This window comes from Scyliorhinus torazame, chromosome 21 (assembly GCF_047496885.1).
Source record: "Scyliorhinus torazame isolate Kashiwa2021f chromosome 21, sScyTor2.1, whole genome shotgun sequence".
NCBI classification, from domain to species: Eukaryota; Metazoa; Chordata; class Chondrichthyes; order Carcharhiniformes; family Scyliorhinidae; genus Scyliorhinus; species Scyliorhinus torazame.
Genome location: NC_092727.1, coordinates 129,919,801 through 129,947,698, shown reverse-complemented (window position 1 = coordinate 129,947,698; position 27,898 = coordinate 129,919,801). Strand labels below are relative to the sequence as shown.

General features: G+C 53.8%; 1 protein-coding gene across 1 annotated transcript; it reads right to left on the bottom strand.

Moving 5' to 3' along the window:
- Positions 1-1,889: 1,889 nt before the first annotated feature.
- klhl11 (kelch-like family member 11) lies at positions 1,890-27,414 on the bottom strand. The gene is made up of 2 exons (XM_072487644.1): positions 27,010-27,414; positions 1,890-8,273 (listed from the first exon to the last, which is right to left on the bottom strand). Exons 1-2 carry the CDS (start codon positions 27,390-27,392, stop codon positions 6,689-6,691), a joined length of 1,968 nt encoding a protein of 655 aa, XP_072343745.1. The 5' UTR covers positions 27,393-27,414; the 3' UTR covers positions 1,890-6,688.
- Between the last annotated feature and the right edge of the window lie 484 nt (positions 27,415-27,898).

The following is a 27,898-nucleotide window of genomic DNA, read 5'->3' as shown; positions in this document are numbered from 1 at the left end:
TGCTCTTAGGAAGTTCCTGGAGTTTGAACAAACAGCAGTGAAGGAACAGCGATATAGTTCCAAGTCAGGATGGTGCGCTGCTTGGAGGGGAATGTGCAGGTAGTGGTGTACCCAGGTATCTGCTGCAGTTGCCATTCCAGATGCTAGAAATTGGAGGTTTTGAAGGCGCTGCCTAAGGATCCTTGGTGAGTTGCTACATCTTGAAGGTGGTAGACACTGCTGTCACTGTGTGTTGGTGGAGAAAGGAGTGAATGTTTAAAGATGGTGGATGGGGCGCCAATCACGGGGATTACTTTGACCTGGATGGCATTGAGCTTCTTGTGTTGTTGGAGCTGCACTCAACCAGCCCAAGTGAAAAGTATTCCATCACACTCCTGACCTATGCCCTGTTGATAGCAGACAATGGTTTGGGAAGTCAGATGAGTTACTCGGAACAGAATCCCCAGTCTCTGACCTGCTCTTGTAGCCACAGTATTTTTATGGCTGGTCCAGTTCAGGGATGTTGATAGTGGGGGATTCAGCAATAGCAATGCCGTTAATTAACAAGGGAGATGGTCATTGCCTGATACTTGTGAGGTGTGAATGTTACTTGGCTCTTATCAGCCCAAGCCTGGATAGTCCCCAGGTCTTGCTGCACATGGACGTGGACTGCTTTAGTATCGGAGAAATTGCGAATGGCGCTGAGCAGAATATCAGAAAACACCCCAACTTCTGCATTTATGATGGAGAAAGATTGATGAGCAGCTGAAGATGGCTGGGTCTAGGACACTACCCGTAGGAATTCCTGCAGTTATTTTCCAGGACTGAGGGGGACAGCAGAAGGAAAGGTTGAGAGATAAGAGGATGGTTGTCCTATTGTATAGATCTTGCAATACTGCGTAACCATGTGTTCCACACTCTGGCATTTGCAGATACTTTGCTCTATTTCCAAAAGAGTTGGATAATCTTTTTTTTAAAAAAAATAATTTTTATTAAAGGTTTTCATAAAATATCAACAACAAAATGAGAAAGAAAAAAGAACCCAACAGGGTTAAGTACAAAACACAATCTAAAAAAGCAACCCCCCAAACCCCTCCCCCCCTGTACCTAAATAATAAATTAACATTAACACCCCGACTAAAGAAAACAGGTGTATACACCCCCTCAGACCCTCCAGTGTAAATAACATAAACAGAAATAAAGTAACCCCCCCCCCCCCCCCCCCACTGCTGCTGCCATTGACCAATGTCTATCTTTCTGCCAGAAAGTCTAAGAACGGTTGCCACCGCCTAAAGAACCCTTGTACCGACCCTCTCAAGGTGAATTTCACCCTCTCCAATTTAATGAACCCTGCCATATCGCTGATCCAGGATTCCACGCTTGGGGGCCTCGTATCTTTCCACTGAAGGAGAATCCTTTGCCGGGCTACCAGGGACGCAAAGGCCAGAATTCCGGCCTCTTTCGCCTCCTGCACTCCCGGCTCCTCTGCCACCCAAAATATTGCGCGCCCCCAGCCCGGTTTGACCCTGGATCCTACCACCCTCGACACCGTCCTCGCTACGCCCTTCCAAAATTCCTCCAGCGCTGGGCATGCCCAGAACATATGGGTGTGATTTGCTGGGCTCCCTGAGCACCCAACACATCTGTCCTCACCCCCCAAAGAACCTGCTTATCCTTGTCCCGGTGATGTGTGCCCTGTGCAGCACCTTAAACTGTATGAGGCTGAGCCTCGCGCACGAAGAGGAAGAGTTCACCCTCCCTAGGGCATCTGCCCACATAAGAGTTGGATAATCTGATCTACTCTAATCAATCCTAGATAATGTAGTGAATCAGATAGTTGAGATTTAATTGTTATATCAATTGTGCACACCACTATCGCCAGCACCCCTATAGAAAGCAAACACACAGCATTCATGATAAAATCTTCCTTTATTGACAAGCTATTGTTTAATATTTTTTTAAAAACAAGAGTGGATGACTATCACATTGCTGAACACACCATAAACATGCATGTGCTCATTAGAATTAATTTGTAAAGTCTGGACAACCTTGTGCGTGAATATTCCAAAAGGTGTCAGGCAGAAAGCAAATACCCCTCAATTGAAAGATACTCCTTCCACTGTCCCCTCGAATTCATCACAAGACACAATCCCACTGTGCCCAGCCAGCTGCACAAATGCACTTAAGGGTGGGGGAAAGTCCACTTAGGCAAAGCTTTTTTGAAAAAGAGCAACAGGAACACCCAACAATGATGGAGACAAACTGGAACAAACCTTATGCTTGAATACAAGACAGTATACAGTGTTCAGATTTCAAAGCAGAGCCTACATCAGAATTGAAACACTTTCTTACCTCACTCCCCTCCCTCACTACACAGTAGCAAAATGCTCTATCTCCTTAGGCAGAGGGAGATAAAACCCCAGACATTTTTCTCACACACGCAAACACTTTTCCTGTGTTTCAGACAAACAATGAGGGTGAAATAACCAAGAAGGAGTTAAGTAAAAATACTTAAATAAAAATGTACAGATCAGCCAAGGAAACAGGAAGTCAGTAAACTAATGAACGTAATCGGTGCAGCCCGAGAATGCGGCAGCCAAACACAACTGGGAGTCATCACACATTTCCCCATCCCACTCCAAACCTCTAAAGAATCACTTACGGTTAGTCTTTTGAACTAAGTACTAATGCAGATTTAGCTCTGCTAATTCTACACTTCAGAACAGCAGAATGGGAACTGTCAGCAGCAGGAGTGTTCATATCGAGCATTTTTTACTTAATAAATTTGTCCAGAGAGCACTTGATGAAGAGTGAGTGCAGAAAGAAATCAAATGTTAAAATATTCAACAAGCCAATGATTGTGTGGATGTTAATAAGAGGCAAGTTATTTCAGACATCCTATATGATATTCTCCTCACTGGCCTAGGCCAGGCTCTGTACATCTCATCAGTCAGTGTAGAGAGTAGATTTCACTCCTATGTTAACTTGGACAAGTGTGCACAATGTGGTGCCACTAGCTGATCAGATACTCTATGGCTGAGCTGCCAACATCAAGGACATGCGAGACTAGACCATCAAGGTTTGCATCACATCAAAACAGGTAACTAAAAAACAATTTAAGGGACTCTCACTCCGAATAAAGTGATGCTTCGACAGCTACCCAAGTTTTCTAACACCATCAAAGGATGTTGAAATTAAGGGTAGTTTGTCACTGATCACCAATTAACTGGCATTTCCAGTCAGGCTTGCTATTATGGATATGGACCTTGTTGTACACGTCATGACAGGCATCGTTTTTCCAAAAGAACAATTAAAGTGAATTCCAAAACTGAAGATGAAATGCTTTGAGGCTTTTCTGAGGTGCAGAAGAACACATTAAAACAAGACTTTCTTTCAAATCTACATCACAATCAGATGTGGATGTTATAAATGGTAAGAGGCCCTGGTACTGGACTATTTGCAGGCAAGGTTTCATGCTGGACATCAAGCCTGAAGGAACCAGATTCTTACTGAAGCTTGAATTTCTTTAGGGATTATAAAGTGAGGTGCAGCAAAACATTTCTCATTCTGTGTTTAGTGCTCCATGCTAAACAAGCAGAATACCTCTCCTGTTAAACCATGCTGATGTATCACTTACCGCCACTTGTGACACTGCATGTGCTGAATCTAAAAATAAAATGCCTCATTAGCACAGAATATTTAAGTACATAAAGACACCAGAGCCTGGTTTCAAACTGCACAAAGATAATTTTGGAGGTTGGGAGAATGTAGTTGAAATCTTTTCTCTGGCCCAGAGCCTTACCTTTGAACAGCACAAGTCGGTCTGATATTGGAGTTGGATCACTTGTGTGGATTACACTACCCATGCATGGCTTTCTCAGGGCAGAAATTCCCCACTCAACAAGCTACATCACAGTGAATGGAACCCTCTGAAAAATACAACTTCCATTGTATCACTAGCATTACCTCTGGATGGTTGAGTGTAGGAATATAATTTGGTACAAGGAGGAAGAAATCCCAGCCCAGGTTCACTCGGATTGTGCACAAATGATAGGGAAATAGTGCACACAGTGGCCATGGAGTTCACAATAGTTTCAGTAAAGTGTAATGGAGAGAACATTTAAGTTTTGCTGACCTCAGCAATACAATTACAGAACCTTTCCTTCCAAACTGGCTTGTGACAGTGTAGCGAGCGTTCTGAGGTTACAAGTGGGCCACTGGCAGTGAAGGAACAATGAGATTAATTCAGCCTACCAGTATCAGACAAGTACAACACAACACTAAAATGTACTGGCTTAAGTACAATCCTGCCCTAGACAGGACACATGCTAAACAAGTCTAGTGACTTGATACTAATGGTTCTTATTTAACTTAAAATTTGAACAGAACAGAAAAGAAAATACCAGCAGTGTGAAACCTGGTTCCTTGGTGTCAGCCCTAACTTTGGGGATTTAGTGTTACAGTCCTGCAATATAAACATATCAAAATACAAATGGTGACTGGTGCAGCACCAAAAACTTTCAGTTTTGGAGACCAGTTGTTAACAAATATTGGGACAACACCAATTATATATCAAAGTGAGGTTATAAAAGTTTCATTTAGGAAAAAAGGAACTGTGCAGGCAGTGTGTCACCAGCAGGACATCTTCCTCAGGAAAGTAACAGCCCCGTCAGACAGGCTGATGAAAGAATGGCCCATACCCACAAAACAAAGGCGAGACCTGCTTTGATAAGTCATCTTACACACAGGATTTACAAAACACATGTTAAATCTTCTACTTGAATTACGTACACTACTTAAAACTAAGTGACTTCTGATACAGAAATTAGGCCAGCCAGTTTAAATTTAGGTAGCTCCCTTACTTGAGGATAACAAGGAATGGAAATATATAGATCTATACAGGGAAAATACATTTCAGTCTTACAAGTCAGGATACAAATATACACAGCACAGCAGAAAGTGACAGTACCACAAGAGAAACTGCAACCAAAAGCTATACTCCAAGCTCACTACAACTTGGATTGGAAACATAACTGAGTTGTATGACAGAACTACCTAACATCCTTATATTTCAGTGTTTCCTTGACTTTTAAGTGTAGAAGTTGTAGGGAACTAAGTGCTTAAATAGATTACACATAGGATTTGGTGGTGTAGTTTCTACTTGTCCATTGTAAGGAGCAAAGGAAAATCTTAATCATAGCTCACTGTTCAGATGTCTGCAGTCTCAATCAATGAAATATACACATAACACGCAAATGCTACTGAATCCAATGTAAAGCTCACCATAATTCCCAGCTCTGACCAAGTGTCGGAAATAAAGGAGAGAAAAAGAAAAGGTGGCATGGGTCAACAAACAATCATTCAGAGCAGTAACCCCGTGCAACCCCAAAATGTTCAATTGTAACTCCGTCAAACCCTTTAGTAGGAAGTTGAGCTCTTTTCCGCATAGTCCAAGTTGAAAGCCAAAAGTAAGATCTAAGTCATACCCTATTCATGCCACATACCAGGTTCCTGGACCAATGAATTGGTATTCACTAACCTGTAGTTTGGTCAAAACTAAAAAGCTGATCATGACAGAATGACAAGTACTTTAAAGGGACAAACTTAAAATCCATTTCCTGGAGATTTAATCGTAGTGTGGTTTAACTGTGTGCTCCATTAAAGTTAACAAGCATCAGTTTAAAATGCTTTCTGCAATAACCAAAGTGCTTAGGGAATCCTATGCTGGTTAGTATCTAGTCTTGGTTTTTCAACTGTTGACTGAGCCCGTTCCATTTCAGGGGTCATGACTGGAAAACGCAGGGTAAATTATCACGGTCTCATGTCAGTTGTGCTACTTTAATATAATTAAAAATCCAACAAATTTACCCTTGCTGTTCTCCCAATAAATTATAGATCATTCCATGGCTTGGTTCCACCTGCTCTCAGGCACCGTGGAGAATGGAATCCATCAGACTGGCTCTCCAGTTTACTATCATCATTGTTTTTGATCAGAACAGATATGGAGGCAAGCTGCCACACAACCACATATAGCTAGGCAAAGTAGTCGTGGCCATGACTACACCATTGAGTGACATCTTAAGGAAATTACTATGGCTCAACAGAATATGTTCCCCCTGCTGCCTCATGTTAAGAAAACTGGAATTTTTGCATGTTTAAATAACCATGGGGTTATTGGAACAAGAGGTAAAAAGTGGTCTCAACAAGGGATGAAGAAGCAAAAAAACATAAAAATAGGGAATGTTACATGGATAACACCAAGGCAAGACATTAAAAAAATATGGCACACATCGACTTGGCTGGAGATGGAGTGGAATGGGAAGAAGCAATGTTTTGGAAAAAGATGTAGTGAACCATCCTAAAGTGGTTCGATCCCATAGTTTGGGGAATATTTTTTTCATTGTATGGCAAAACCCAGAGAGGGAGAGTGACAGAGCTCACGACACGAACGCATCACAAGTCTCATTTGATGTCTGATTCAGTCCATTTGGTATGACACTGACCCTTATTTCTATTATAGAACAGTTGAGTTTGAAAGCTCTGCCAACTTTCAACTATCTATATAATCTGTACTGTCACAGCAGTTTATTTTTGGAGAGGCAGGAATTCTAGTTAGCACTAACCTCCAAATTATATTAAGCTGTAGAGAATCAGACTTATACTGGAATTTTGGGGGGAGGTTTTTCACCAAACCCAGAAGTGCTTCTGGTTAACATTCCACTTGAGGTTGCAGTTGCCGCCTGAGGCTTAGAGATCGTCGATGCAACTGCTGCATCTGCTGCAGCCGTTCTCGCTGCCTGGCCAGGTTCTGTGGCATTGGGTATCTCTGAACTCCGTACAGGTACCTGTAAGGTATCCTCACATGGCAAGCGGTTGCTCGGCACCGTGGCTGCGGCATGGGAGGCAGCAGCATCCAGCGTTTCCTCTCTGAGCAATAGCGGTATGCCTCTTTCCGGTACTGCTTGTCCATGTCATCACTGTTCTTCCAGCCACCAATTATGAAGACATCATCACGGAAGTAGCAAATTGCCGCCCCCTCAATACTCAGCACTTCAGATGGTAAGCTCTCCAAGATTTCATCAGCTGTCATGCTGGAGATTTTCTGCTTTGCTTCACCATCTGTCACAGGGTAACACTTGGGGCAGCAGGAGGCTGTGTGGTAAAAGTTTGTGGTTGCAATAGCCATCTGGAAGGCGCAGTAGTTATCAAGGAGTGGCAGAGATTCCACGTCCTGCCACTGCCTCGTGTCAGTATCATACTTTGCATTTATAGTCTCCAGTCCATCCTCATTATCGGTGTCCACGGGAGTGCGGGCAGTGACGTACACAAAACGATCTTCCACACTGATGGCTTTAACATCCCGTAATATTTTGGGAGCTGACTCCAGATGGTGCCATCTGTCCTGTTCAGGTTCGTAAACGTCAACATCCTTGAACCCCGGGCTAAAATTACCATGCCCCCCGATACTATACAAGTTCTGCTTAACTGCTGACAGGCCAAAGGAATGCTTCCTGGTGATTAGGTTGTTGACCTGCTCCCAGCTGTTCCTGTTAGGGCTGTACCTCTCCACTGTCTTTGCAAATCCAGGCTCCATGGAGCCAGCCACGTACACATGGGAGTCTGTGATGGCCACAGCATGGCCGTCTAGGTGGTTGTGAATGTGGGGGAGATTTATCCATCGATCTTCATCAATGAAGTATCCTACGCACTCGCTCAGATAATCCCCACCCTCTGACACACCACCCACGACCATGATAATGTCCATGTTCTGCCCAAAGCGAGGCTGGAATGACACAACATGAGACGCCCAGTGCTCCAAGTTTGCAGGTTGAAGATTCTCCGACCGCAGTGCATGACCTTCCACTGCTTCTGAAACGAGCCGGAGGCAGCTGGCATTATTAGCCACGAGCTGCTCGGATTTGATGATCCGGGTTAAGTATGTGGGCTTCATCTGAGGCAACCGCAGCAACTGGAACAGCTCCTCAAAGTGCTTCTCCCTCTCCTCTGGGATCCTCTGCACCCACTTCACCACAGCCTCAAAAAGAACTTCCTCAGAGTCCACTGTGATTTCAGAGTCTGAAAGCCAGTCCCTAACCAGGTGGAATGGTAGTGTGTAGAACTCATCATCCTGTACCACCTTGGAGAAATCCCTGCGGATCATGTCTGCAGATTTCAATGCCAACTGGTCCAGGGAGTACATGTGGGCCAAACTGTGAACTGCCACGCAGTTGGTGAGGTTTAGCTTTTTCTTCAGAAACTCCCCACAGAATTCCTTCAGTTGAAGCAAGAGGAACCTGGAACAAGGAAATGGCAGTTTTGGAAAATGTTGTAAATGCCACTAATGGGCAGTACATTGAAAACAAATGCGCCACATGCTTAACATTTTTAGAAAATAAAGTTAACACAGACTTCATATTGCAAGAAATAGTGGTTAGTGAATATCAATCAAAGCAATTTTACTCCATGCCTCCGGAAAGTAAGACAGAGATGTCAAAATTCATGAGTGCAAAGTAAACTGGAGCAGTGGCAAAAGCGCTGGCTGCCTCGTGGAGGAATCTGCATGGCTGCCTCGTGGAGGGATCTGCATGGCTGCCTCGTGGAGGGATCTGCATGGCTGCCTCGTGGAGGGATCTGCATGGCTGCCTCGTGGAGGGATCTGCATGGCTGCCTCGCGGAGGGATCTGCATGGCTGCCTCGCGGAGGGATCTGCATGGCTGCCTCGCGGAGGGATCTGCATGGCTGCCTCGCGGAGGGATCTGCATGGCTGCCTCGCGGAGGGATCTGCATGGCTGCCTCGCGGAGGGATCTGCATGGCTGCCTCGCGGAGGGATCTGCATGGCTGCCTCGCGGAGGGATCTGCATGGCTGCCTCGCGGAGGGATCTGCATGGCTGCCTCGCGGAGGGACCTGCATGGCTGCCTCGCGGAGGGACCTGCATGGCTGCCTCGCGGAGGGATCTGCATGGCTGCCTCGCGGAGGGATCTGCATGGCTGCCTCGCGGAGGGATCTGCATGGCTGCCTCGCGGAGGGATCTGCATGGCTGCCTCGTGGAGGGATCTGCATGGCTGCCTCGTGGAGGGATCTGCATGGCTGCCTCGCGGAGGGATCTGCATGGCTGCCTCGTGGAGGGATCTGCATGGCTGCCTCGCGGAGGGATCTGCATGGCTGCCTCGTGGATGGATCTGCATGGCTGCCTCATGGAGGGATCTGCATGGCTACCATGAGGAAGCTGCTGTTTAATTCTGACAGTGAGTATGCAATGATTATCTTTCAGCCAGCAGCAGAATATCTGGCCTGTACAGATGCTTGCACAGCATTACAGAGGTCTGCACACTTATCCTTTGGTCCAGAATGTGGAATAAAAGCTTTTGCAGATTCACATCACAGAAACACTTCCACCAAAAGTAATTCTGTAATAGTAATGCAGGACATCAAAAACGCACCTCATGTTTGTAATGACAGTACAAAAGTCTCATACGATTACAGCCTGCTCATTTGCAGCCTTTGTTATGGTTGTTCATTCCAGACTCCTTTTGATGTTTCTCCTCCACAACACTCCTGTACACTATATTCTCCTGCTTCCAGTCTTAACAGTTACAACACAGACCTCTTACCTCAAATAGTTTCCTCATCCGCACTTGTATGGGCACTGTGCCCATCCATAGTCCTCTGCATGCTAACTCTTGGCATTTCTACCAGAAGAATGGAGTCAACTTTTAAATGTTAAGTGAAGATACCCAGCTCTACCTCATCATTTACTCTATTCATCCCACTAACTGCTCCTATCATCAATTGCTAATTCAAATGAAGTAAGTAGAGTTAGGTCACAGATTGTAAAAAGTAGGTCTTGCTTGACAAATCTAATTCATTTTTTAAAAATGTAGTAACAGTGAAGGCTGATGAATGGAAAACCACGGATGTTATCTATATGGACTTTAAGAAAGCATTTGACAAAGTACCACGTGAAAGGCTGGTTAACAAAACTGTGGATCATGATTATCTGAAAAGAGGGAATGTACAAGGTTACAGGGCCAAGGCAGAGGGGTGGGACTAGGTAGAATAATCTTTGAGAGTCAGTGCAGACTCAATGGACCGAATTGCCGCCTACTGCATTATAAAGATTCTGTGCTGGAATTGGAGGGTCATTGCAAGCTTGGATTTTTAAAAAATGGCTTAAGGACAGAAAACGGCAAGTTGTGGTAAATGGTTATTTTCCCAGATTGTCCTCCATATACAAGGCACAAGTCAGGCATTTGATGGCAGACTCGCCACTTGCCTGATGCATGCAGCTCCAAAAATACTCAAGATCAATGTCAGAGGACAAAGCAGCCCACTTGATTGGTACCCCATCAACCACCTTTACATTTGCTCTCTATACCACCAGTGTACATTAGCATTAGTGTATAAATCTACAAGATGCATTGCTGCAACTGACCAAGGTTTCTTTAACTGTACCTTCCAAACCAGTGACTCCTACCACCTGCATGGTGAGTGATTTGAGGCACCAGATGCATGGGAACACCACCAGCAGCAATGTCCCCTCCAAACCACTCACCAAGCAGACTTAGAACTACGATCACTGTTCCTTCACCATCAGTTGTCAAAATCCAGCTCGCTCTCCAACAGTACTGTGGGTGTAACAGGGGAGGCGATGGTGTAGTGGTATTGTCACTGGACTAGTAATCCCGAGACCCAGGGCAAGATCTGGGGACCCGGGTTCAAATCCCACCATGGCAGATGGTGAAAATTGAATTCAATAGAAATCCAGAATTAGAAGTCTGCCGATGACCATGAAATTGCGTATCATCATAAAATGATAAATGATTTAAAAAATGGTAAAAACCCATTTGGTTCACTAACGTCCTCTGGTCCTTAATTCCATCCCTATGTGACTCCACAGCAATGTGACCGATTCCCAAAAAACCCTCTGAAATGGAGGACAGTTAGAAATGGGCAATAAATATTGGTCCAGCCTTCTACACCCACATCCCATTATTCTTTTAAACAATATCACTGTTCAACAGTTCACACCATCCCCATTTCAAGCCAACTACAGATGGACAATACTAACAGTGTCCACATCCCAAGAACAAATATATTTTAAAAAGGGAAGATTGGATTGGATTTGTTTATTGTCACGTGTACCGAGGTACAGTGAAAAGTATTTTTCTGCGAGCAGCTCAACAGATCATTAAATACATGGGAAGAAAAGGGAATAAAAGAAAATATATCATAGGGCAACACAACATATACAATGTAACTACATAAGCACTGGCATCGGATGAAGCATACAGGGTATAGTGTTAATGAGGTCAGTCCATAAGAGGGTCATTTAGGAGTCTGGTGACAGTGGGGAAGAAGCTGTTTTTGAGTCTGTTCGTGCGTGTTCTCAGACTTCTGTATCTCCTGCCCGATGGAAGAAGTTGGAAGAGTGAGTAAGCCGGGTGGGAGGGATCTTTGATTATGCTGCCTGCTTTCCCCAGGCAGCGGGAGGTGTAGATGGAGTCAATGGATGGGAGGCAGGTTCGTGTGATGGTGTTCACAACTCTTTGAAGTTTCTTGCGGTCCTGGGCCGAGCAGTTGCCATACCAGGCTGTGATGCAGTCCGATAGGATGCTTTCTATGGTACATCTGTAAAAGTTGGTAAGGGTTAATGTGGACATGCCGAATTTCCTTAGTTTCCTGAGGAAGTATAGGCGCTGTTGTGCTTTCTTGGTGGTAGCATCGATGTGGGTGGACCAGGACAGATTTTGAGATGTGCACCCCTAGGAATTTGAAACTGCTAACCATCTCCACCTCGGCCCCGTTGATGCTGACAGGGGTGTGTACAGTACTTTGCTTCCTGAAGTCAATGACCAGCTCTTTAGTTTTGCTGGCATTTAGGGAGAGATTGTTGTCGCTACACCACTCCACTAGGTTCTCTATCTCCCGCCTGTATTCTGACTCGTCGTTATTCGAGATCCGGCCCACTATGGTCGTATCGTCAGAAAACTTGTAGTTGGAACCAAGTTTTGCCACGCAGTCGTGTGTGTACAGGGAGTAGAGTAGGGGGCTAAGTACGCAGCCTTGCGGGGCCCCGGTGTTGAGGACTATTGTGGAGGAGGTGTTGTTGTTCATTCTTACTGATTGTGGTCTGTTGGTCAGAAAATTGAGGATCCAGTTGCAGAGTGGGGAGCCAAGTCCTAGGTTTTGGAGCTTTGATATGAACTTGGCTGGGATTATGTTGTTGAAGGCGGCGCTGTAGTCAATAAATAGGAGTCTGATGTAGGAGTCCTTATTTTCAAGATGCTCTAAGGATGAGTGTAGAGCCAGGGAAATGGCGTCTGATGTGGACCGGTTGCAGCGGTACGCGAATTGCAGTGGATCAAGGCGTTCTGGGAGTATGGAGGTGATGCGCTTCATGATCAACCTCTCGAAGCACTTCATTACGACTGAAGTCAGGGCCACTGGACAGTAGTCATTGAGGCATGTTGCCTGGTTCTTCTTTGGTACCGGTATGATGGTGGTCTTCTTGAAGCAGGTGGGGACCTCGGAGTGGAGTAGGGACAGGTTAAAGATGTCTGCGAATACCTCTGCCAGCTGGTCCGCGCAGGCTCCGAGTGCACAACCAGGGATCCCGTCCGGGCCCGTCACCTTCCGAGGGTTCACTTTCAGGAAGGCCAAGGTGAATTATGGGCTGCTGGGGCACTCGCCAGCGGATTGTTGGTTACCTGCTCGAACCGAGCATAGAATGCACTGAGTTCATCGGGGAGGGGTGCGCTGCTGTCAGAGATACTGTTCGACTTTGCTTTGTAGCCCGTTATGTTGTTTAGTCCTTGCCACAACCGCTGAGAGTCTGTCTGTGACTCTAGCTTGGTTTGATATTCTCTCTTGGCATCTCGGATGGCTTTGCGGAGGTCATACCTAGATTTCTTGTATAGGTCAGGATCGTCTGTCTTGAACGCCTCTGATCTGTCCTTCAGTAGGGAATCAATCTCGCGATTGAGCCATGGTTTCCGGTTGGGGAACGTACATACTGCTTTCTTTTGCAGTCATCCACACATTTGCTGATGAAGTCTGTGACGGTGGTGGCATACTCATTTAAGTTGGTCGCTGAGTTCTTAAATATGGACCAGTCCACTGTCTCTAAGCAGTCACATAAGAGCTCTTCTGTCTCCTCGGACCAGCACTGCACAACCTTCTTAGCTAGATTCTCCCGCTCAAGTTTCTGCTTGTATGCTGGGAGAAGGAGCACCGTCTTATGGTCTGATTTCCCAAAGTGCGGTCGGGGGATGGAACGGTAGGCGCCCTTGATTTTTGAGTAGCAGTGGTCAAGAGTGTTGTCGCCCCTGGGTGGACAGGAGATGTGCTGGTGGAAATTTGGCAGTACACTCTTGAGGTTGGCCTTGTTGAAGTCTCCAGCCACGATGAACAAGACCTCCGGGTGTTCTGTTTTGTAATTGTTTATAACTGTGTATAGTTCGTCCAGCACCTTCCTCACTTCTGCCTGGGGTGGGATGTAGACCGCTGTGATAATAGCTGAAGTGAACTCACGTGGCAGATAATATGGGCGGCACTTCATGGTCAGATATTCCAGGTCTGGGGAGCAGCAGGTCGCCAGGGTCGCCACATCCAAGCACCAGGAGGAGTTGATGAGGAGGCAAACCCCTCCACCCTTCGCTTTGCCTGATGATGCCGTGCGGTCCACCCGGTGAATTGAGAAGCCTCCAGGTTGTATGGCACAGTCCGGTGAGGCGGGGGTGAGCCATGTCTCTGTGAAACAGAGCACACAGCAGTCTCTTACTTCCCTCTGAGAGGCAAGTCTGGCGTTAAGTTCATCCAGCTTGTTTTCGATCGCTTGGACGTATGCTGCAGAGAGGGGTCTTGAAACCGCGTTGCTTCAGTCTAATCTGCAGACCGGCGCGTTTCCCTCGCTTCCTCGGTCGGCGGCTGCTGCTGGATGATCCTGGGATCCGATGGCAAATGTCAGCTCTTGTGGAAGGTAGGTGGTTGCGTCTGGCGGGGACCAGGGCGCTGGTTGAGGTAGAGGGGTTGCTAGGGGGGCATGTTTGCGATTTGGATGGTTCCCGGTGTTCTGCGGGCGCAGGAATACCTTTAATGGCTTTAAGAAGATGAATTGCAGTGCAGAAAAGGGGTTGATTATCTTTGCATTCTAGGACAATCCTGCACTAGAAAGCGGGTTTCACAAACAACAGCAGGATTCTGGTCCAGACAGATCTGGTGGTGAATAGTAAATCTGTAGGCCATCAAATCCACTCAAATTTGCTTCCCTTAGACTGAAATGGTTTTAAATGGGGTGAAGACATTGCAGTTGCGAAATGTGGATTGCTGCAAAAATGGTGTGGTAACACAGAGCCAAAGATTACACAGGTGGAAATTTGAAAGCGCAATTGTAAATGAATTGGGGGAGATTGCCTTTCAGGAGAAGACACAGGAGGAAATAAGATTTGGTAGAAGGTGGGTGGAGAGTATTACAAGAATATGATCCAAGATCACGTTATCTGTGACTGGTACGATGGGAATAGTGGAGGCATGCTCAATGGCAAAAATTAAAACAATTGCACTTCCCCCAATTCTGAATGCTTAATGATAACAGAGCTCCCATGTCCTCTGATTGCACTGCACTCAGTACAGGACATCAGTGATTACATCTCAAAAGAGATTAACTGGATGTGGCATATTTTGGATTAAACATTTTTTTTTTTTTTTTTTTTTTTAAAGAGTACCCAATTAATTATTTCCAATTAAGGGGCAATTTAGTGTGGTCAATCCACCTAGCCTGCACATCTTTAGGTTGTGGGGGCAAAACCCACGCAAACACAGGGAGAATGTGCAAACTCCACACGGACAATGACCCAGGGCCGGGATCAAACCTGGGACCTCAGCGCTGTGAGGCAGCAGTGCTGTGATATGGTACGAATTAAGTAATGGCATGATGGGAAAACTGGTCAATGGGAAGACTGGTCAAAAGGTTTGAGACAATACCAGATAGACTGAAACTACTCATTCCAGCTCCCCAGGCCCAGGTAAAGAATGCTGCCCTAACCATTTTCAGAGATGTCTGGCCATAGGCCAACTCAGCATAACTTGAAGGTCAAGCCATTCCAAAACACCGGACCTCGGCAACTCCTGATAAAACTAACTCGGCATAACCCAGGGCCGTAGGAATTTAAAACAAAGATAGGTTCAGGAAGAAACAAATCTATTCTGACCCTCCGAGGACTAAATAATGGTATGAGTGATATGACCAAACATGGTCTGGTCTTTGCTTCCGTTTGTTTTTCCGATTAAACTCCTGACCATACTGTAGTCACATAATCTTGATAAAGTTAATGTATGAACATTGAGCTAATTCTCCACGAAAAGCACGGAACTTGTGAAAGACTGAGCAGTTTTGCTGACTGCCCTCTTACTTCAAGTTTCAGCCATTACTGCAAGCAGTTGCTTTCGAAAATAAAGCTTGTTATTCTGTCTTAATGAGCGTGTTGAACTTTTCTCTCACAGAAGCGAAAATATTGACTTTCACGGTGCTAACCACTGCACCACCATGCTGCCCTATATTTTGGAATGTTAACAAACATACTTGTTCTTTCTTTACCACAATGAAATGATGGTCACGGCTCCACCGTCATTTTCCTGATCCACACTAACCCGCCCAGGCTGATACCATAACGGGTCCCTCCATTACCAATAGCAGCATGGACCTCAACATTCTCATGGTCCAACCACCCCCTCCTCCCAGTGACAGTGTGGGATATCTCTTCTTTCCCACCCCCCCCTCCCTCCCTCCCCTCAGTGACAGTGTGGGATCTCTCCCCTCCCCCCAGTGACAGTGTGGGATCCTCCCCCCAGTGAGTGTGGGATCTCTCCCCTCCCCCAGTGACAGTGTGGGATCTCTCTTCCCCCCCCTCCCCCTCCCCCAGTGACATTGTGGGATCCTCCCCACAGTGACAGTGTGGGATCTCTCCCCTCCCCCAGTGACAGTGTGGGATCTCTCTCTCCCCTCCCCCAGTGACAGTGTGGGATCTCTCCCCTCCCCCAGTGACAGTGTGGGATCTCTCTGTCTCCCCCCCCTCCCCCCAGTAAGTGTGGGATCTCCCCCCCCCCCCCAGTGACAGTGTGGGATCTCTTCTCCCCCCCCCTCCCTCCAATGACAGTGTGGGCTATCTCTTCTCCCCCCTCCCCTCAGTGACATTGTGGGATCACACTCCCCCCCTCCCCCCAGTGAGTGTGGGATCTCTCCCCTCCCCCAGTGACAGTGTGGGATCCCCCCCCAGTGACAGTGTGGGATCTCTCCCCTCCCCCCAGTGACAGTGTGGGATCTCTCCCCTCCCCCCAGTGACAGTGTGGGATCTCTCTTCCCCCCCTCCCCCTCCCCCAGTGACAGTATGGGATCCTCCCCCCAGTGACAGTGTGGGATCTCTCCCCCCCCCTCCCCTCAGTGACAGTGTGGGATCTCTCTTCCCCCCCCCTCCCCCTCCCCCAGTGACAGTGTGGGATCTCTCTTCCCCCCCTCCCCCAGTGACAGTATGGGATCCTCCCCACAGTGTGTGGGGGATCTCTTCCCCCCCCTCCCCCCAATGACAGTGTGGGATATCTCTTCTTCCCCCCCTCCCCTCAGTGACAGTGTGGGATCTCTCCCCCCACCCCCCAGTGACAGTGTGGGATCTCTCACCCCCCCTCCCCCAATGACAGTGTGGGATATCTCTTCTTCCCCCCCCTCCCTCCCTCCCCTCAGTGACAGTGTGGGATCTCTCTCCCCCCTCCCCCCAGTGAGTGTGGGATCTCTCCCCTCCCCCCAGTGACAGTGTGGGATCCTCCCCCCAGTGACAGTGTGGGATCTCTCCCCTCCCCCCAGTGACAGTGTCGGATCTCTCCCCCCCCCCCCTCCCCCCAACGACAGTGTGGGATCTCTCTCTCCCCTCAGTGACAGTGTGGGATCTCTCTTTCCCCCCCTCCCCCTCCCCAGTGACAGTGTGGGATCTCTCTTCCCCCCCCTCCCCCAGTGACAGTATGGGATCCTCCCCAGAGTGTGTGGGGGATCTCTTCCCCCCCTCCCCCCAATGACAGTGTGGGATATCTCTTCTTCCCCCCCCCTCCCCTCAGTGACAGTGTGGGATCTCTCCGCCCCCCCCCCCAGTGACAGTGTGGGATCTCTCCCCACCCACAGTGACAGTGTGGGATCTCTCCCCTCCCCCCCGTGACAGTGTGGGATCTCTCCCCCCCCCCCTCCCCCCAATGACAGTGTGGGATTTCTCTCACCCCCCCTCCCTCCCCTCAGTGACAGTGTGGGATCTCTCTCCCCCCCCCTCCCCTCAGTGAGTGTGGGATCTCTCCCCCCACCCCCCCAGTGACAGTGTGGGATCTCTCACCCCCCCTCCCCCAATGACAGTGTGGGATATCTCTTCTTCCCCCCTCCCTCCCCTCAGTGACAGTGTGGGATCTCTCTCCCCCCTCCCCCCAGTGACTGTGGGATCTCTCCCCTCCCCCCCAGTGACAGTGTGGGATCCTCCCACCAGTGACAGTGTGGGATCTCTTCCCCCCCCTCCCCCCAATGACAGTGTGGGATCTCTCTCCCCCCCCCCTCCCTCCCCCCAGTGAGTGTGGGATCTCTCCTCCCCCCCACAGTGACAGTGTGGGATCTCTCTCCCCCCTCCCCCCAGTGACAGTGTGGGATCTCTCCCCTCCCCCAGTGACAGTGTGGGATCCTCCCCCCCCCAGTGACAGTGTGGGATCTCCTCTCCTCCCCCCAGTGACAGTGTGGGATCTCCTCTCCTCCCCCCAGTGACAGTGTGGGATCTCCTCCCCCCCAGTGACAGTGTGGGATCTCTCCCCTCCCCTCAGTGACAGTGTGGGATCTCTCCCCTCCCCAGTGACAGTGTGGAATCTCCTCTCCTCCCCCAGTGACAGTGTGGGATCTCCTCTCCTCCCCCCCCCCCCCCAGTGACAGTCTGGGATCTCTCCCCTCCCCCAGTGACAGTGTGGGATCTCTCTCCCCCCCCTCCCCCCAGTGACAGTGTGGGATCTCTCCCCTCCCCCAGTGACAGTGTGGGATCTCTCTCCCCCCCTCCCCCCAGTGACAGTGTGGGATCCTCCCCCCCAGTGACAGTGTGGGATCTCCTCTTCTCCCCCAGTGACAGTGTGGGATCTCCTCTCCTCCCCCCCAGTGACAGTCTGGGATCTCTCCCCTCCCCCAGTGACAGTGTGGGATCTCTCCCCTCCCCAGTGACAGTGTGGAATCTCTCTCCCCCCACCCCCCCCAGTGACAGTGTGGGATCTACTCTCCTCCCCCCAGGGACAGTGTGGGATCTCCTCTCCTCACCCCCCTCCCCCAGTGAAAGTGTGGGATCTCTACCCTCCCCCAGTGAGAGTGTGGGATCTCACTCCCCCTCCCCCCAGTGACAGTGTAGGATCTCTCTCTCTTCCCCCCCTCCCCCCCAGTGACAGTGTGGGATCTCCTCTCCCCCCCCCAGTGACAGTGTGGGATCTCCTCTCCTCTCCCCCCCACCCCCAGTGACAGTGTGGGATCTCCTCTCCTCCCCTCCCCCAGTGACAGTGTGGGATCTCTCTCCCGCCACGCCCCCCCAGTGTCAGTGAGGGATCTCCTCTCCTCCCCCCAGTGACAGTGTGGGATCTCTCTCCCGCCCCCTCCGCCCAGTGACAGTGTGGGATCTCCTCTCCTCCCACCAGTGACAGTGTGGGAACTCCTCTCCTCCCCCTCCAATGACAGTGTGGGATCCCTCTCCCGCCCCCTCCCCCCAGTGACAGTGTGGGATCTCCTCTCCTCCCACCAGTGACAGTGTGGGAACTCCTCTCCTCCCCCTCCAATGACAGTGTGGGATCACTCTCCCGCCCCCTCCCCCCAGTGACAGTGTGGGATCTCCTCTCCTCTCCCCAGTGACAGTGTGGGATAGCCTCTCCTCCCCCTCCCCCCCAGTGACAGTGTGGGATCTCCTCTCCTCCCCCAGTGGCAGTGTGGGATCTCTCTCCCGCCCCCTCCCCCCAGTGACAGTGTGGGATCTCTCCCCTCCCCCAGTGACAGTGTGGGATCTCTCTCCCGCCACGCCCCCCCAGTGTCAGTGTGGGATCTCCTCTCCTCCCCCCAGTGACAGTGTGGGATCTCTCTCCCGCCCCCTCCCCCCAGTGACAGTGTGGGATCTCCTCTCCTCCCCCTCCAATGACAGTGTGGGATCTCTCTCCCGCCCCCTCCCCCCAGTGACAATGTGGGATCTCCTCTCCTCCCACCAGTGACAGTGTGGGAACTCCTCTCCTCCCCCTCCAATGACAGTGTGGGATCACTCTCCCGCCCCCTCCCCCCAGTGACAGTGTGGGATCTCCTCTCCTCTCGCCAGTGACAGTGTGGGATAGCCTCTCCTCCCACTCCCCCCCAGTGACAGTGTGGGATCTCCTCTCCTCCCCCCAGTGACAGTGTGGGATCTCTCTCCCGCCCCCTCCCCCCAGTGACAGTGTGCGATCTCCTCTCCTCCCCCCAGTGAGTGTGGGATCTTCTCTCCACCCCCCCCCAGTGACAGTGTGGGATCTCCTCTCCTCCCCCTCCCCCCCAGTGACAGAGTGGGATCTCTCTCCCGCCCCCTCCCCTCCCAGTGTGGGATCTCTCTCCCGCCCCCTCCCCCCCAGTGACAGTGTGGGATCTCTCTCCCGCCCCCTCCCCCCCAGTGACAGTGTGGGATCTCTCTCACCCCTCCCCCCCCAGTGACAGTGTGGGATCCCCTCTCCCCCTCCCCCCCCAGTGACAGTGTGGGATCTCCTCTCCTCTCCCCCAGTGACAGTGTGGGATCTCCTCTCCTCCCCCCCCAGTGACAGTGTGGGATCTTTCTCCCCCCCTCCCCCCCAGTGACAGTGTGGGATCTCTCTCCCGCCCCCTCCCCCCAGTGACAGTGTGGGATCTCCTCTCCTCCCCCCAGTGACAGTGTGGGATCGCCTCTCCTCCCCCTCCCCCCCAGTGACAGTGTGGGATCTCCTCCCCCTCCAATGACAGTGTGGGATCTCTCTCCCGCCACTCCCCCCCAGTGACAGTGTGGGATCTCCTCTCCCAGTGACAGTGTGGGATCTCTCTCCCGCCCCCTCCCCCCAGTGACAGTGTGGGATCTCCTCTCCTCCCCCAGTGACAGTGTGGGATCTTCTCTCCTCCCACCCACCCAGTGACAGTGTGGGATCTCCTCTCCTCCCCCTCCCCCCCCAGTGACAGTGTGGGATCTCTCTCCCGCCCCTCCCCTCCCAGTGACAGTGTGGGATCTCTCTCCCGCCCCCTCCCCCCCAGTGACAGTGTGGGATCTCCTCTCCTCCCCCCAGTGACAGTGTGGGATCTCTCTCCCGCCCCCTCCCCCCCAGTGACAGTGTGGGATCTCTCTCCCCCCTCCCCCCCCCAGTGACAGTGTGGGATCTCCTCTCCCCCTCCCCCCAGTGACAGTGTGGGATCTCCTCTCCTCCCCCAGTGACAGTGTGGGATCTCCTCTCCTCCCCCCCAGTGACAGTGTGGGATCTCTCTCCCGCCCCCTCCCCCCCAGTGACAGTGTGGGATCTCCTCTCCACCCCCTCCCCCCAGTGAGTGTGGGATCTCTCCCCTCCCCCAGTGACAGTGTGGGATCTCCTCTCCTCCCCCCCCAGTGACAGTGTGGGATCTCTCGCCCACCCCCTCCCCCCCAGTGACAGTGTGGGATCTCCTCTCCTCCCCCCAGTGACAGTGTGGGATCTCTCTCCCGCCCCCTCCCCCCCCCAGTGACAGTGTGGGATCTCCTCTCCTCCTCCCAGTGACAGTGTGGGATCTTCTCTCCTCCCCCCCCCAGTGACAGTGTGGGATCTCCTCTCCTCCCCCTCCCCAGTGACAGTGTGGGATCTCTCTCCCGCCCCCCTCCCCTCCCAGTGACAGTGTGGGATCTCTCTCCCGCCCCCTCCCCCCCAGTGACAGTGTGGGATCTCCTCTCCTCCTCCCAGTGACAGTGTGGGATCTCTCTCCCGCCCCCTCCCCCCCAGTGACAGTGTGGGATCTCTCTCCCCCTCCCCCCCCCAGTGACAGTGTGGGATCTCCTCTCCCCCCCCAGTGACAGTGTGGGATCTCCTCTCCTCCCCCCAGTGACAGTGTGGGATCTCTCTCCCCCCCCCCAGTGACAGTGTGGGATCTCCTCTCCTCCCCCTCCTCCCCCCAGTGACAGTGTGGGATCTCCCCCCCAGTGACAGTGTGGGATCTCCTCTCTTCCTCCCCCCCAGTGACAGTGTGGGATCTCCCCCCCCCAGTGACAGTGTGGGATCTCCTCTCTTCCTCCCCCACCCCAGTGACAGTGTGGGATCTCCTCTCCCCCAGTGACAGTGTGGGATCTCCTCTCCTCCTCCCCCCACCCCAGTGACAGTGTGGGATCTCCTCTCCCCCAGTGACAGTGTGGGATCTCTCTCCCCTCCCCCCCAGTGACAGTGTGGGATCTCTCTCCCCTCCCCCCCAGTGACAGTGTGGGATCTCCTCTCCTCCCCCTCCTCCCCCCAGTGACAGTGTGGGATCTCCCCCCCCCCAGTGACAGTGTGGGATCTCCTCTCCTCCTCCCCCCCAGTGACAGTGTGGGATCTCCCCCCCCCAGTGACAGTGTGGGATCTCCTCTCCTCCTCCCCCCACCCCAGTGACAGTGTGGGATCTCCCCCCCCCAGTGACAGTGTGGGATCTCTTCTCCTCCTCCCCCCACCTCAGTGACAGTGTGGGATCTCCTCTCCTCCCCCCCCAGTGACAGTGTGGGATCTCTCCCCTCCCCCAGTGACAGTGTGGGATCTCTCCCCTCCCCCAGTGACAGTGTGGGATCTCTCCCCTCCCCCAGTGACAGTGTGGGATCTCCTCCCCCCCTCCCCCAGTGACAGTGTGGGATCTCCTCTCCTCCCCCCCACAACAGTGACAGTGTGGGATCTCCTCTCCCCCCCAGTGACAGTGTAGGATCTCCTCTCCTCCTCCCTCCAGTGACAGTGTGGGATCTCCTCTCCCCCCCCAGTGAAGTGTGGGATCTCCTCTCCTCCCCCCAGTGACAGTGTGGGATCTCCTCTCCTCCCCCTCCCCCCAGTGACAGTGTGGGATCTCTCTCCCGCCCCCTCCCCCCAGTGACAGTGTGAGATCTCTCTCCCGCCCCCTCCCCCCGTGACAGTGTGGGATCTCCTCTCCACCCCTCCCCCCAGTGAGTGTGGGATCTCTCCCCTCCCCCAGTGACAGTGTGGGATCTCCTCTCCTCCCCCCCCAGTGACAGTGTGGGATCTCCTCTCCATCCCCCTCCCCCAGTGACAGTGTGGGATCTCCTCTCCTCCCCCCCCAGTGACAGTGTGGGATCTCTCTCCCCCCCCCCCAGTGACAGTGTGGGATCTCTCTCCCGCCCCCTCCCCCCAGTGACAGTGTGGGATCTCCTCTCCTCCCCCCAGTGACAGTGTGGGATCGCCTCTCCTCCCCCTCCCCCCCAGTGACAGTGTGGGATCTCCTCCCCCTCCAATGACAGTGTGGGATCTCTCTCCCGCCACTCCCCCCAGTGACAGTGTGGGATCTCCTCTCCCAGTGACAGTGTGGGATCTCTCTCCCGCCCCCTCCCCCCAGTGACAGTGTGGGATCTCCTCTCCTCCCCCCAGTGACAGTGTGGGATCTTCTCTCCTCCCACCCACCCAGTGAGTGTGGGATCTCCTCTCCTCCCCCCCCAGTGACAGTGTGGGATCTCTCTCCCGCCCCCTCCCCTCCCAGTGACAGTGTGGGATCTCTCTTCCGCCCCCTCCCCCCCAGTGACAGTGTGGGATCTCCTCTCCTCCCCCCAGTGACAGTGTGGGATCTCTCTCCCGCCCCCTCCCCCCCAGTGACAGTGTGGGATCTCTCATCCCCCCTCCAGTGACAGTGTGGGATCTCCTCTCCCCCTCCCCCCCCAGTGACAGTGTGGGATCTCCTCTCCTCCCCCCAGTGACAGTGTGGGATCTCCTCTCCTCCCCCCAGTGACAGTGTGGGATCTCTCTCCCGCCCCCTCCCCCCCAGTGACAGTGTGGGATCTCCTCTCCACCCCCTCCCCCCAGTGAGTGTGGGATCTCTCCCCTCCCCCAGTGACAGTGTGGGATCTCCTCTCCTCCCCCCAGTGACAGTGTGGGATCTCCTCTCCACCCCGCAGTGACAGTGTGGGATCTCCTCTCCTCCCCCCCCAGTGACAGTGTGGGATCTCTCTCCCACCCCCTCCCCCCCAGTGACAGTGTGGGATCTCCTCTCCTCCCCCCAGTGACAGTGTGGGATCTCTCTCCCGCCCCCTCCCCCCCCCCCAGTGACAGTGTGGGATCTCCTCTCCTCCTCCCAGTGACAGTGTGGGATCTTCTCTCCTCCCCCCCCAGTGACAGTGTGGGATCTCCTCTCCTCCCCAGTGACAGTGTGGGATCTCTCTCCCGCCCCCCTCCCCTCCCAGTGACAGTGTGGGATCTCTCTCCCGCCCCCTCCCCCCCAGTGACAGTGTGGGATCTCTCTCCCCCCTCCCCCCCCAGTGACAGTGTGGGATCTCCTCTCCCCCCCCCAGTGACAGTGTGGGATCTCCTCCCCTCCCCCCAGTGACAGTGTGGGATCTCCTCTCCTCCCCCTCCCCCCAGTGACAGTGTGGGATCTCTCTCCCGCCCCCTCCCCCCGTGACAGTGTGGGATCTCCTCTCCACCCGCTCCCCCCAGTGAGTGTGGGATCTCTCCCCTCCCCCAGTGACAGTGTGGGATCTCCTCTCCTCCCCCCAGTGACAGTGTGGGATCTCCTCTCCTCCCCCTCCTCCCCCAGCGACAGTGTGGGATCTCCTCTCCCCCCCCCAGTGACAGTGTGGGATCTCTCTCCCCTACCCCCCCCAGTGACAGTGTGGGATCTCCTCTCCTCCCCCCAGTGAGAGTGTGGGATCTCCTCTCCTCCCCCAGTGACAGTGTGGGATCTCCTCTCCCCCTTCTAGTGACAGTGTGGGATCTCTCTCCCCCCCAGTGACAGTGTGGGATCTCTCTCCCCTCCCCCCCAGTGACAGTGTGGGATCTCCTCTCCTCCCCCCAGTGACAGTGTGGGATCTCCCCCCCCCAGTGACAGTGTGGGATCTCCTCTCTTCCTCCCCCCCAGTGACAGTGTGGGATCTCCCCCCCCCCCCCAGTGACAGTGTGGGATCTCCTCTCCTCCTCCCCCCACCCCAGTGACAGTGTGGGATCTCCTCTCCCCCAGTGACAGTGTGGGATCTCCTCTCCTCCTCCCCCCACCCCAGTGACAGTGTGGGATCTCCTCTCCCCCAGTGACAGTGTGGGATCTCTCTCCCCTCCCCCCCCCAGTGACAGTGTGGGATCTCTCTCCCCTCCCCCCCCAGTGACAGTGTGGGATCTCCTCTCCTCCCCCCAGTGACAGTGTGGGATCTCCTCTCCTCCCCCCAGTGACAGTGTGGGATCTCCCCCCCCCCCAGTGACAGTGTGGGATCTCCCCCCCCCAGTGACAGTGTGGGATCTCCTCTCCTCCTCCCCAGTGACAGTGTGGGATCTCCCCCCCCCCCAGTGACAGTGTGGGATCTCCTCTCCTCCTCCCCCCACCTCAGTGACAGTGTGGGATCTCCTCTCCTCCCCCCCCCCAGTGACAGTGTGGGATCTCTCCCCTCCCCCAGTGACAGTGTGGGATCTCCTCCCCCCCCCCAGTGACAGTGTGGGATCTCTCTCCCGCCCCCTCCCCCCCCCAGTGACAGTGTGGGATCTCCTCTTCCCCCCCCCTCCACCAGTGACAGTGTGGGATCTCTCTCCCGCCCCCTCCCCCCCAGTGACAGTGTGGGATCTCCTCTCCTCCCCCCAGTGACAGTGTGGGATCTCTCTCCCGCCCCCTCCCCCCCAGTGACAGTGTGGGATCTCTCATCCCCCCTCCAGTGACAGTGTGGGATCTCCTCTCCCCCTCCCCCCCCAGTGACAGTGTGGGATCTCCTCTCCTCCCCCCAGTGACAGTGTGGGATCTCCTCTCCTCCCCCCAGTGACAGTGTGGGATCTCTCTCCCGCCCCCTCCCCCCCAGTGACAGTGTGGGATCTCCTCTCCACCCCCTCCCCCCAGTGAGTGTGGGATCTCTCCCCTCCCCCAGTGACAGTGTGGGATCTCCTCTCCTCCCCCCAGTGACAGTGTGGGATCTCCTCTCCACCCCGCAGTGACAGTGTGGGATCTCCTCTCCTCCCCCCCCAGTGACAGTGTGGGATCTCTCTCCCACCCCCTCCCCCCCAGTGACAGTGTGGGATCTCCTCTCCTCCCCCCAGTGACAGTGTGGGATCTCTCTCCCGCCCCCTCCCCCCCCCCAGTGACAGTGTGGGATCTCCTCTCCTCCTCCCAGTGACAGTGTGGGATCTTCTCTCCTCCCCCCCCAGTGACAGTGTGGGATCTCCTCTCCTCCCCAGTGACAGTGTGGGATCTCTCTCCCGCCCCCCTCCCCTCCCAGTGACAGTGTGGGATCTCTCTCCCGCCCCCTCCCCCCCAGTGACAGTGTGGGATCTCTCTCCCCCCTCCCCCCCCCAGTGACAGTGTGGGATCTCCTCTCCCCCCCCCCAGTGACAGTGTGGGATCTCCTCCCCTCCCCCCAGTGACAGTGTGGGATCTCCTCTCCTCCCCCTCCCCCCAGTGACAGTGTGGGATCTCTCTCCCGCCCCCTCCCCCCGTGACAGTGTGGGATCTCCTCTCCACCCGCTCCCCCCAGTGAGTGTGGGATCTCTCCCCTCCCCCAGTGACAGTGTGGGATCTCCTCTCCTCCCCCCAGTGACAGTGTGGGATCTCCTCTCCTCCCCCTCCTCCCCCAGCGACAGTGTGGGATCTCCTCTCCCCCCCCCAGTGACAGTGTGGGATCTCTCTCCCCTACCCCCCCCAGTGACAGTGTGGGATCTCCTCTCCTCCCCCCAGTGAGAGTGTGGGATCTCCTCTCCTCCCCCTCCTCCCCCAGTGACAGTGTGGGATCTCCTCTCCCCCTTCTAGTGACAGTGTGGGATCTCTCTCCCCCCCAGTGACAGTGTGGGATCTCTCTCCCCTCCCCCCCAGTGACAGTGTGGGATCTCCTCTCCTCCCCCCAGTGACAGTGTGGGATCTCCCCCCCCCAGTGACAGTGTGGGATCTCCTCTCTTCCTCCCCCCCAGTGACAGTGTGGGATCTCCCCCCCCCCCCAGTGACAGTGTGGGATCTCCTCTCCTCCTCCCCCCACCCCAGTGACAGTGTGGGATCTCCTCTCCCCCAGTGACAGTGTGGGATCTCCTCTCCTCCTCCCCCCACCCCAGTGACAGTGTGGGATCTCCTCTCCCCCAGTGACAGTGTGGGATCTCTCTCCCCTCCCCCCCCCAGTGACAGTGTGGGATCTCTCTCCCCTCCCCCCCCAGTGACAGTGTGGGATCTCCTCTCCTCCCCCCAGTGACAGTGTGGGATCTCCCCCCCCCCCCAGTGACAGTGTGGGATCTCCTCTCCTCCTCCCCCCACCTCAGTGACAGTGTGGGATCTCCTCTCCTCCCCCCCCAGTGACAGTGTGGGATCTCTCCCCTCCCCCAGTGACAGTGTGGGATCTCCTCCCCCCCCCCCCCCCCAGTGACAGTGTGGGATCTCTCTCCCGCCCCCTCCCCCCCCCAGTGACAGTGTGGGATCTCCTCTTCCCCCCCCCTCCACCAGTGACAGTGTGGGATCTCCTCTTCCCCCTCCCCCCCCCAGTGACAGTGTGGGATCTCCTCTCCCCCCCCCCCCCCCCCCAGTGACAGTGTGGGATCTCCTCTCCCCCCCCCCCCCCCAGTGACAGTGTGGGATCTCCTCTTCCCCCCCCCTCCACCAGTGACAGTGTGGGATCTCCTCTTCCCCCTCCCCCCCCCAGTGACAGTGTGGGATCTCCTCTCCCCCCCCCCCCCCCCCAGTGACAGTGTGGGATCTCCTCTCCCCCTCCCCCCCCCAGTGACAGTGTGGGATCTCCTCTCCCCCCCCCCCCCCCCCAGTGACAGTGTGGGATCTCCTCTCCCCCCCCCCCCCCCAGTGACAGTATGCCCCCCTCCCTCCAGGACCTCACAGCCGGGGTGCAGCCTTCACCTGTCGGCCAGCTCCAGCACCTCGTGCACGGTGCCGGTGGACACCTGGATGTTGCCGGTGTACATGTACTGGATGACGGCCTCCACCGTGTCGGGGTCGGGCCCGGGCTCCGTGCTCCATTTGCGCATCTCCACCCGCTCCGAGCGCGACTCCTCGAAGTTGCCGCCGAGCAGCGGCTCGAAGTACTCTGTGGCGGCGGCCAGCACCGAGCGGTGGGCGCGGAACTCGCGGCCGCCCACCGACAGCGTCAGGTCGCAGAACAGGCCCCGCTTCCTCTGCTCGTTCTGCCGGCGGGACAGCTCCAGGCAGTGAGTCTTCGAGTCGAACACATCGGCCTCGGCATCGCCGCCATCCGCCTCCTCCGCGCTCGGCACCGCCGCCATCGCTCTCCCAACCGTCACTGTGCCCGCCCCAACGCGTCACAGAAAACTGCGTACGAACGTCATCCATTTCTGTACACTTCCCGCCCTCTCGTCAGCGCGTCATCGATTTCTGGTAACATTCCACCCTCTCGTCAGAACGTCATCCATTTCTGTTAACATCCCGCCCCCTCGTCAGAACGTTATCCATTTCTGTGCGCATCCCGCCTCCTCGTCAGCACGTCATCCATTTCTGTGCACTTCCCGCCCCTCGCCATTACGTCATCTATTTCTGTGCATTTCCCCCCTCACCTCCAATTCAATTAAGAACATGAATAGCAGCAGATCCAGCTCTGCCATTCAATGAAACCATGCCTAATCTTCCCTCTTATTTCCCTTCCGCCTCCTTTGGGTACCATTGCCCATGATGGTGTTGGCAACCAAGGACTTCCATTGGATTGGTCCACACCATGCTTCATTTGCAGTGGTTTGCTGTTGCCACCTGTCATTGGGGGGATTGGAGGGATTTT

Excerpts from the sequence above, each read along its gene's own strand:
- klhl11 (XM_072487644.1), bottom strand. The coding sequence starts at position 27,392 with ATGGCGGCGGTGCCGAGCGCGGAGGAGGCGGATGGCGGCGATGCCGAG. Across the intron at positions 8,274-27,009 it reads GTGCTGGAGCTGGCCGACAG|GTTCCTCTTGCTTCAACTGA; the intron begins GTGAAGGCTGCA and ends TCCTTGTTCCAG.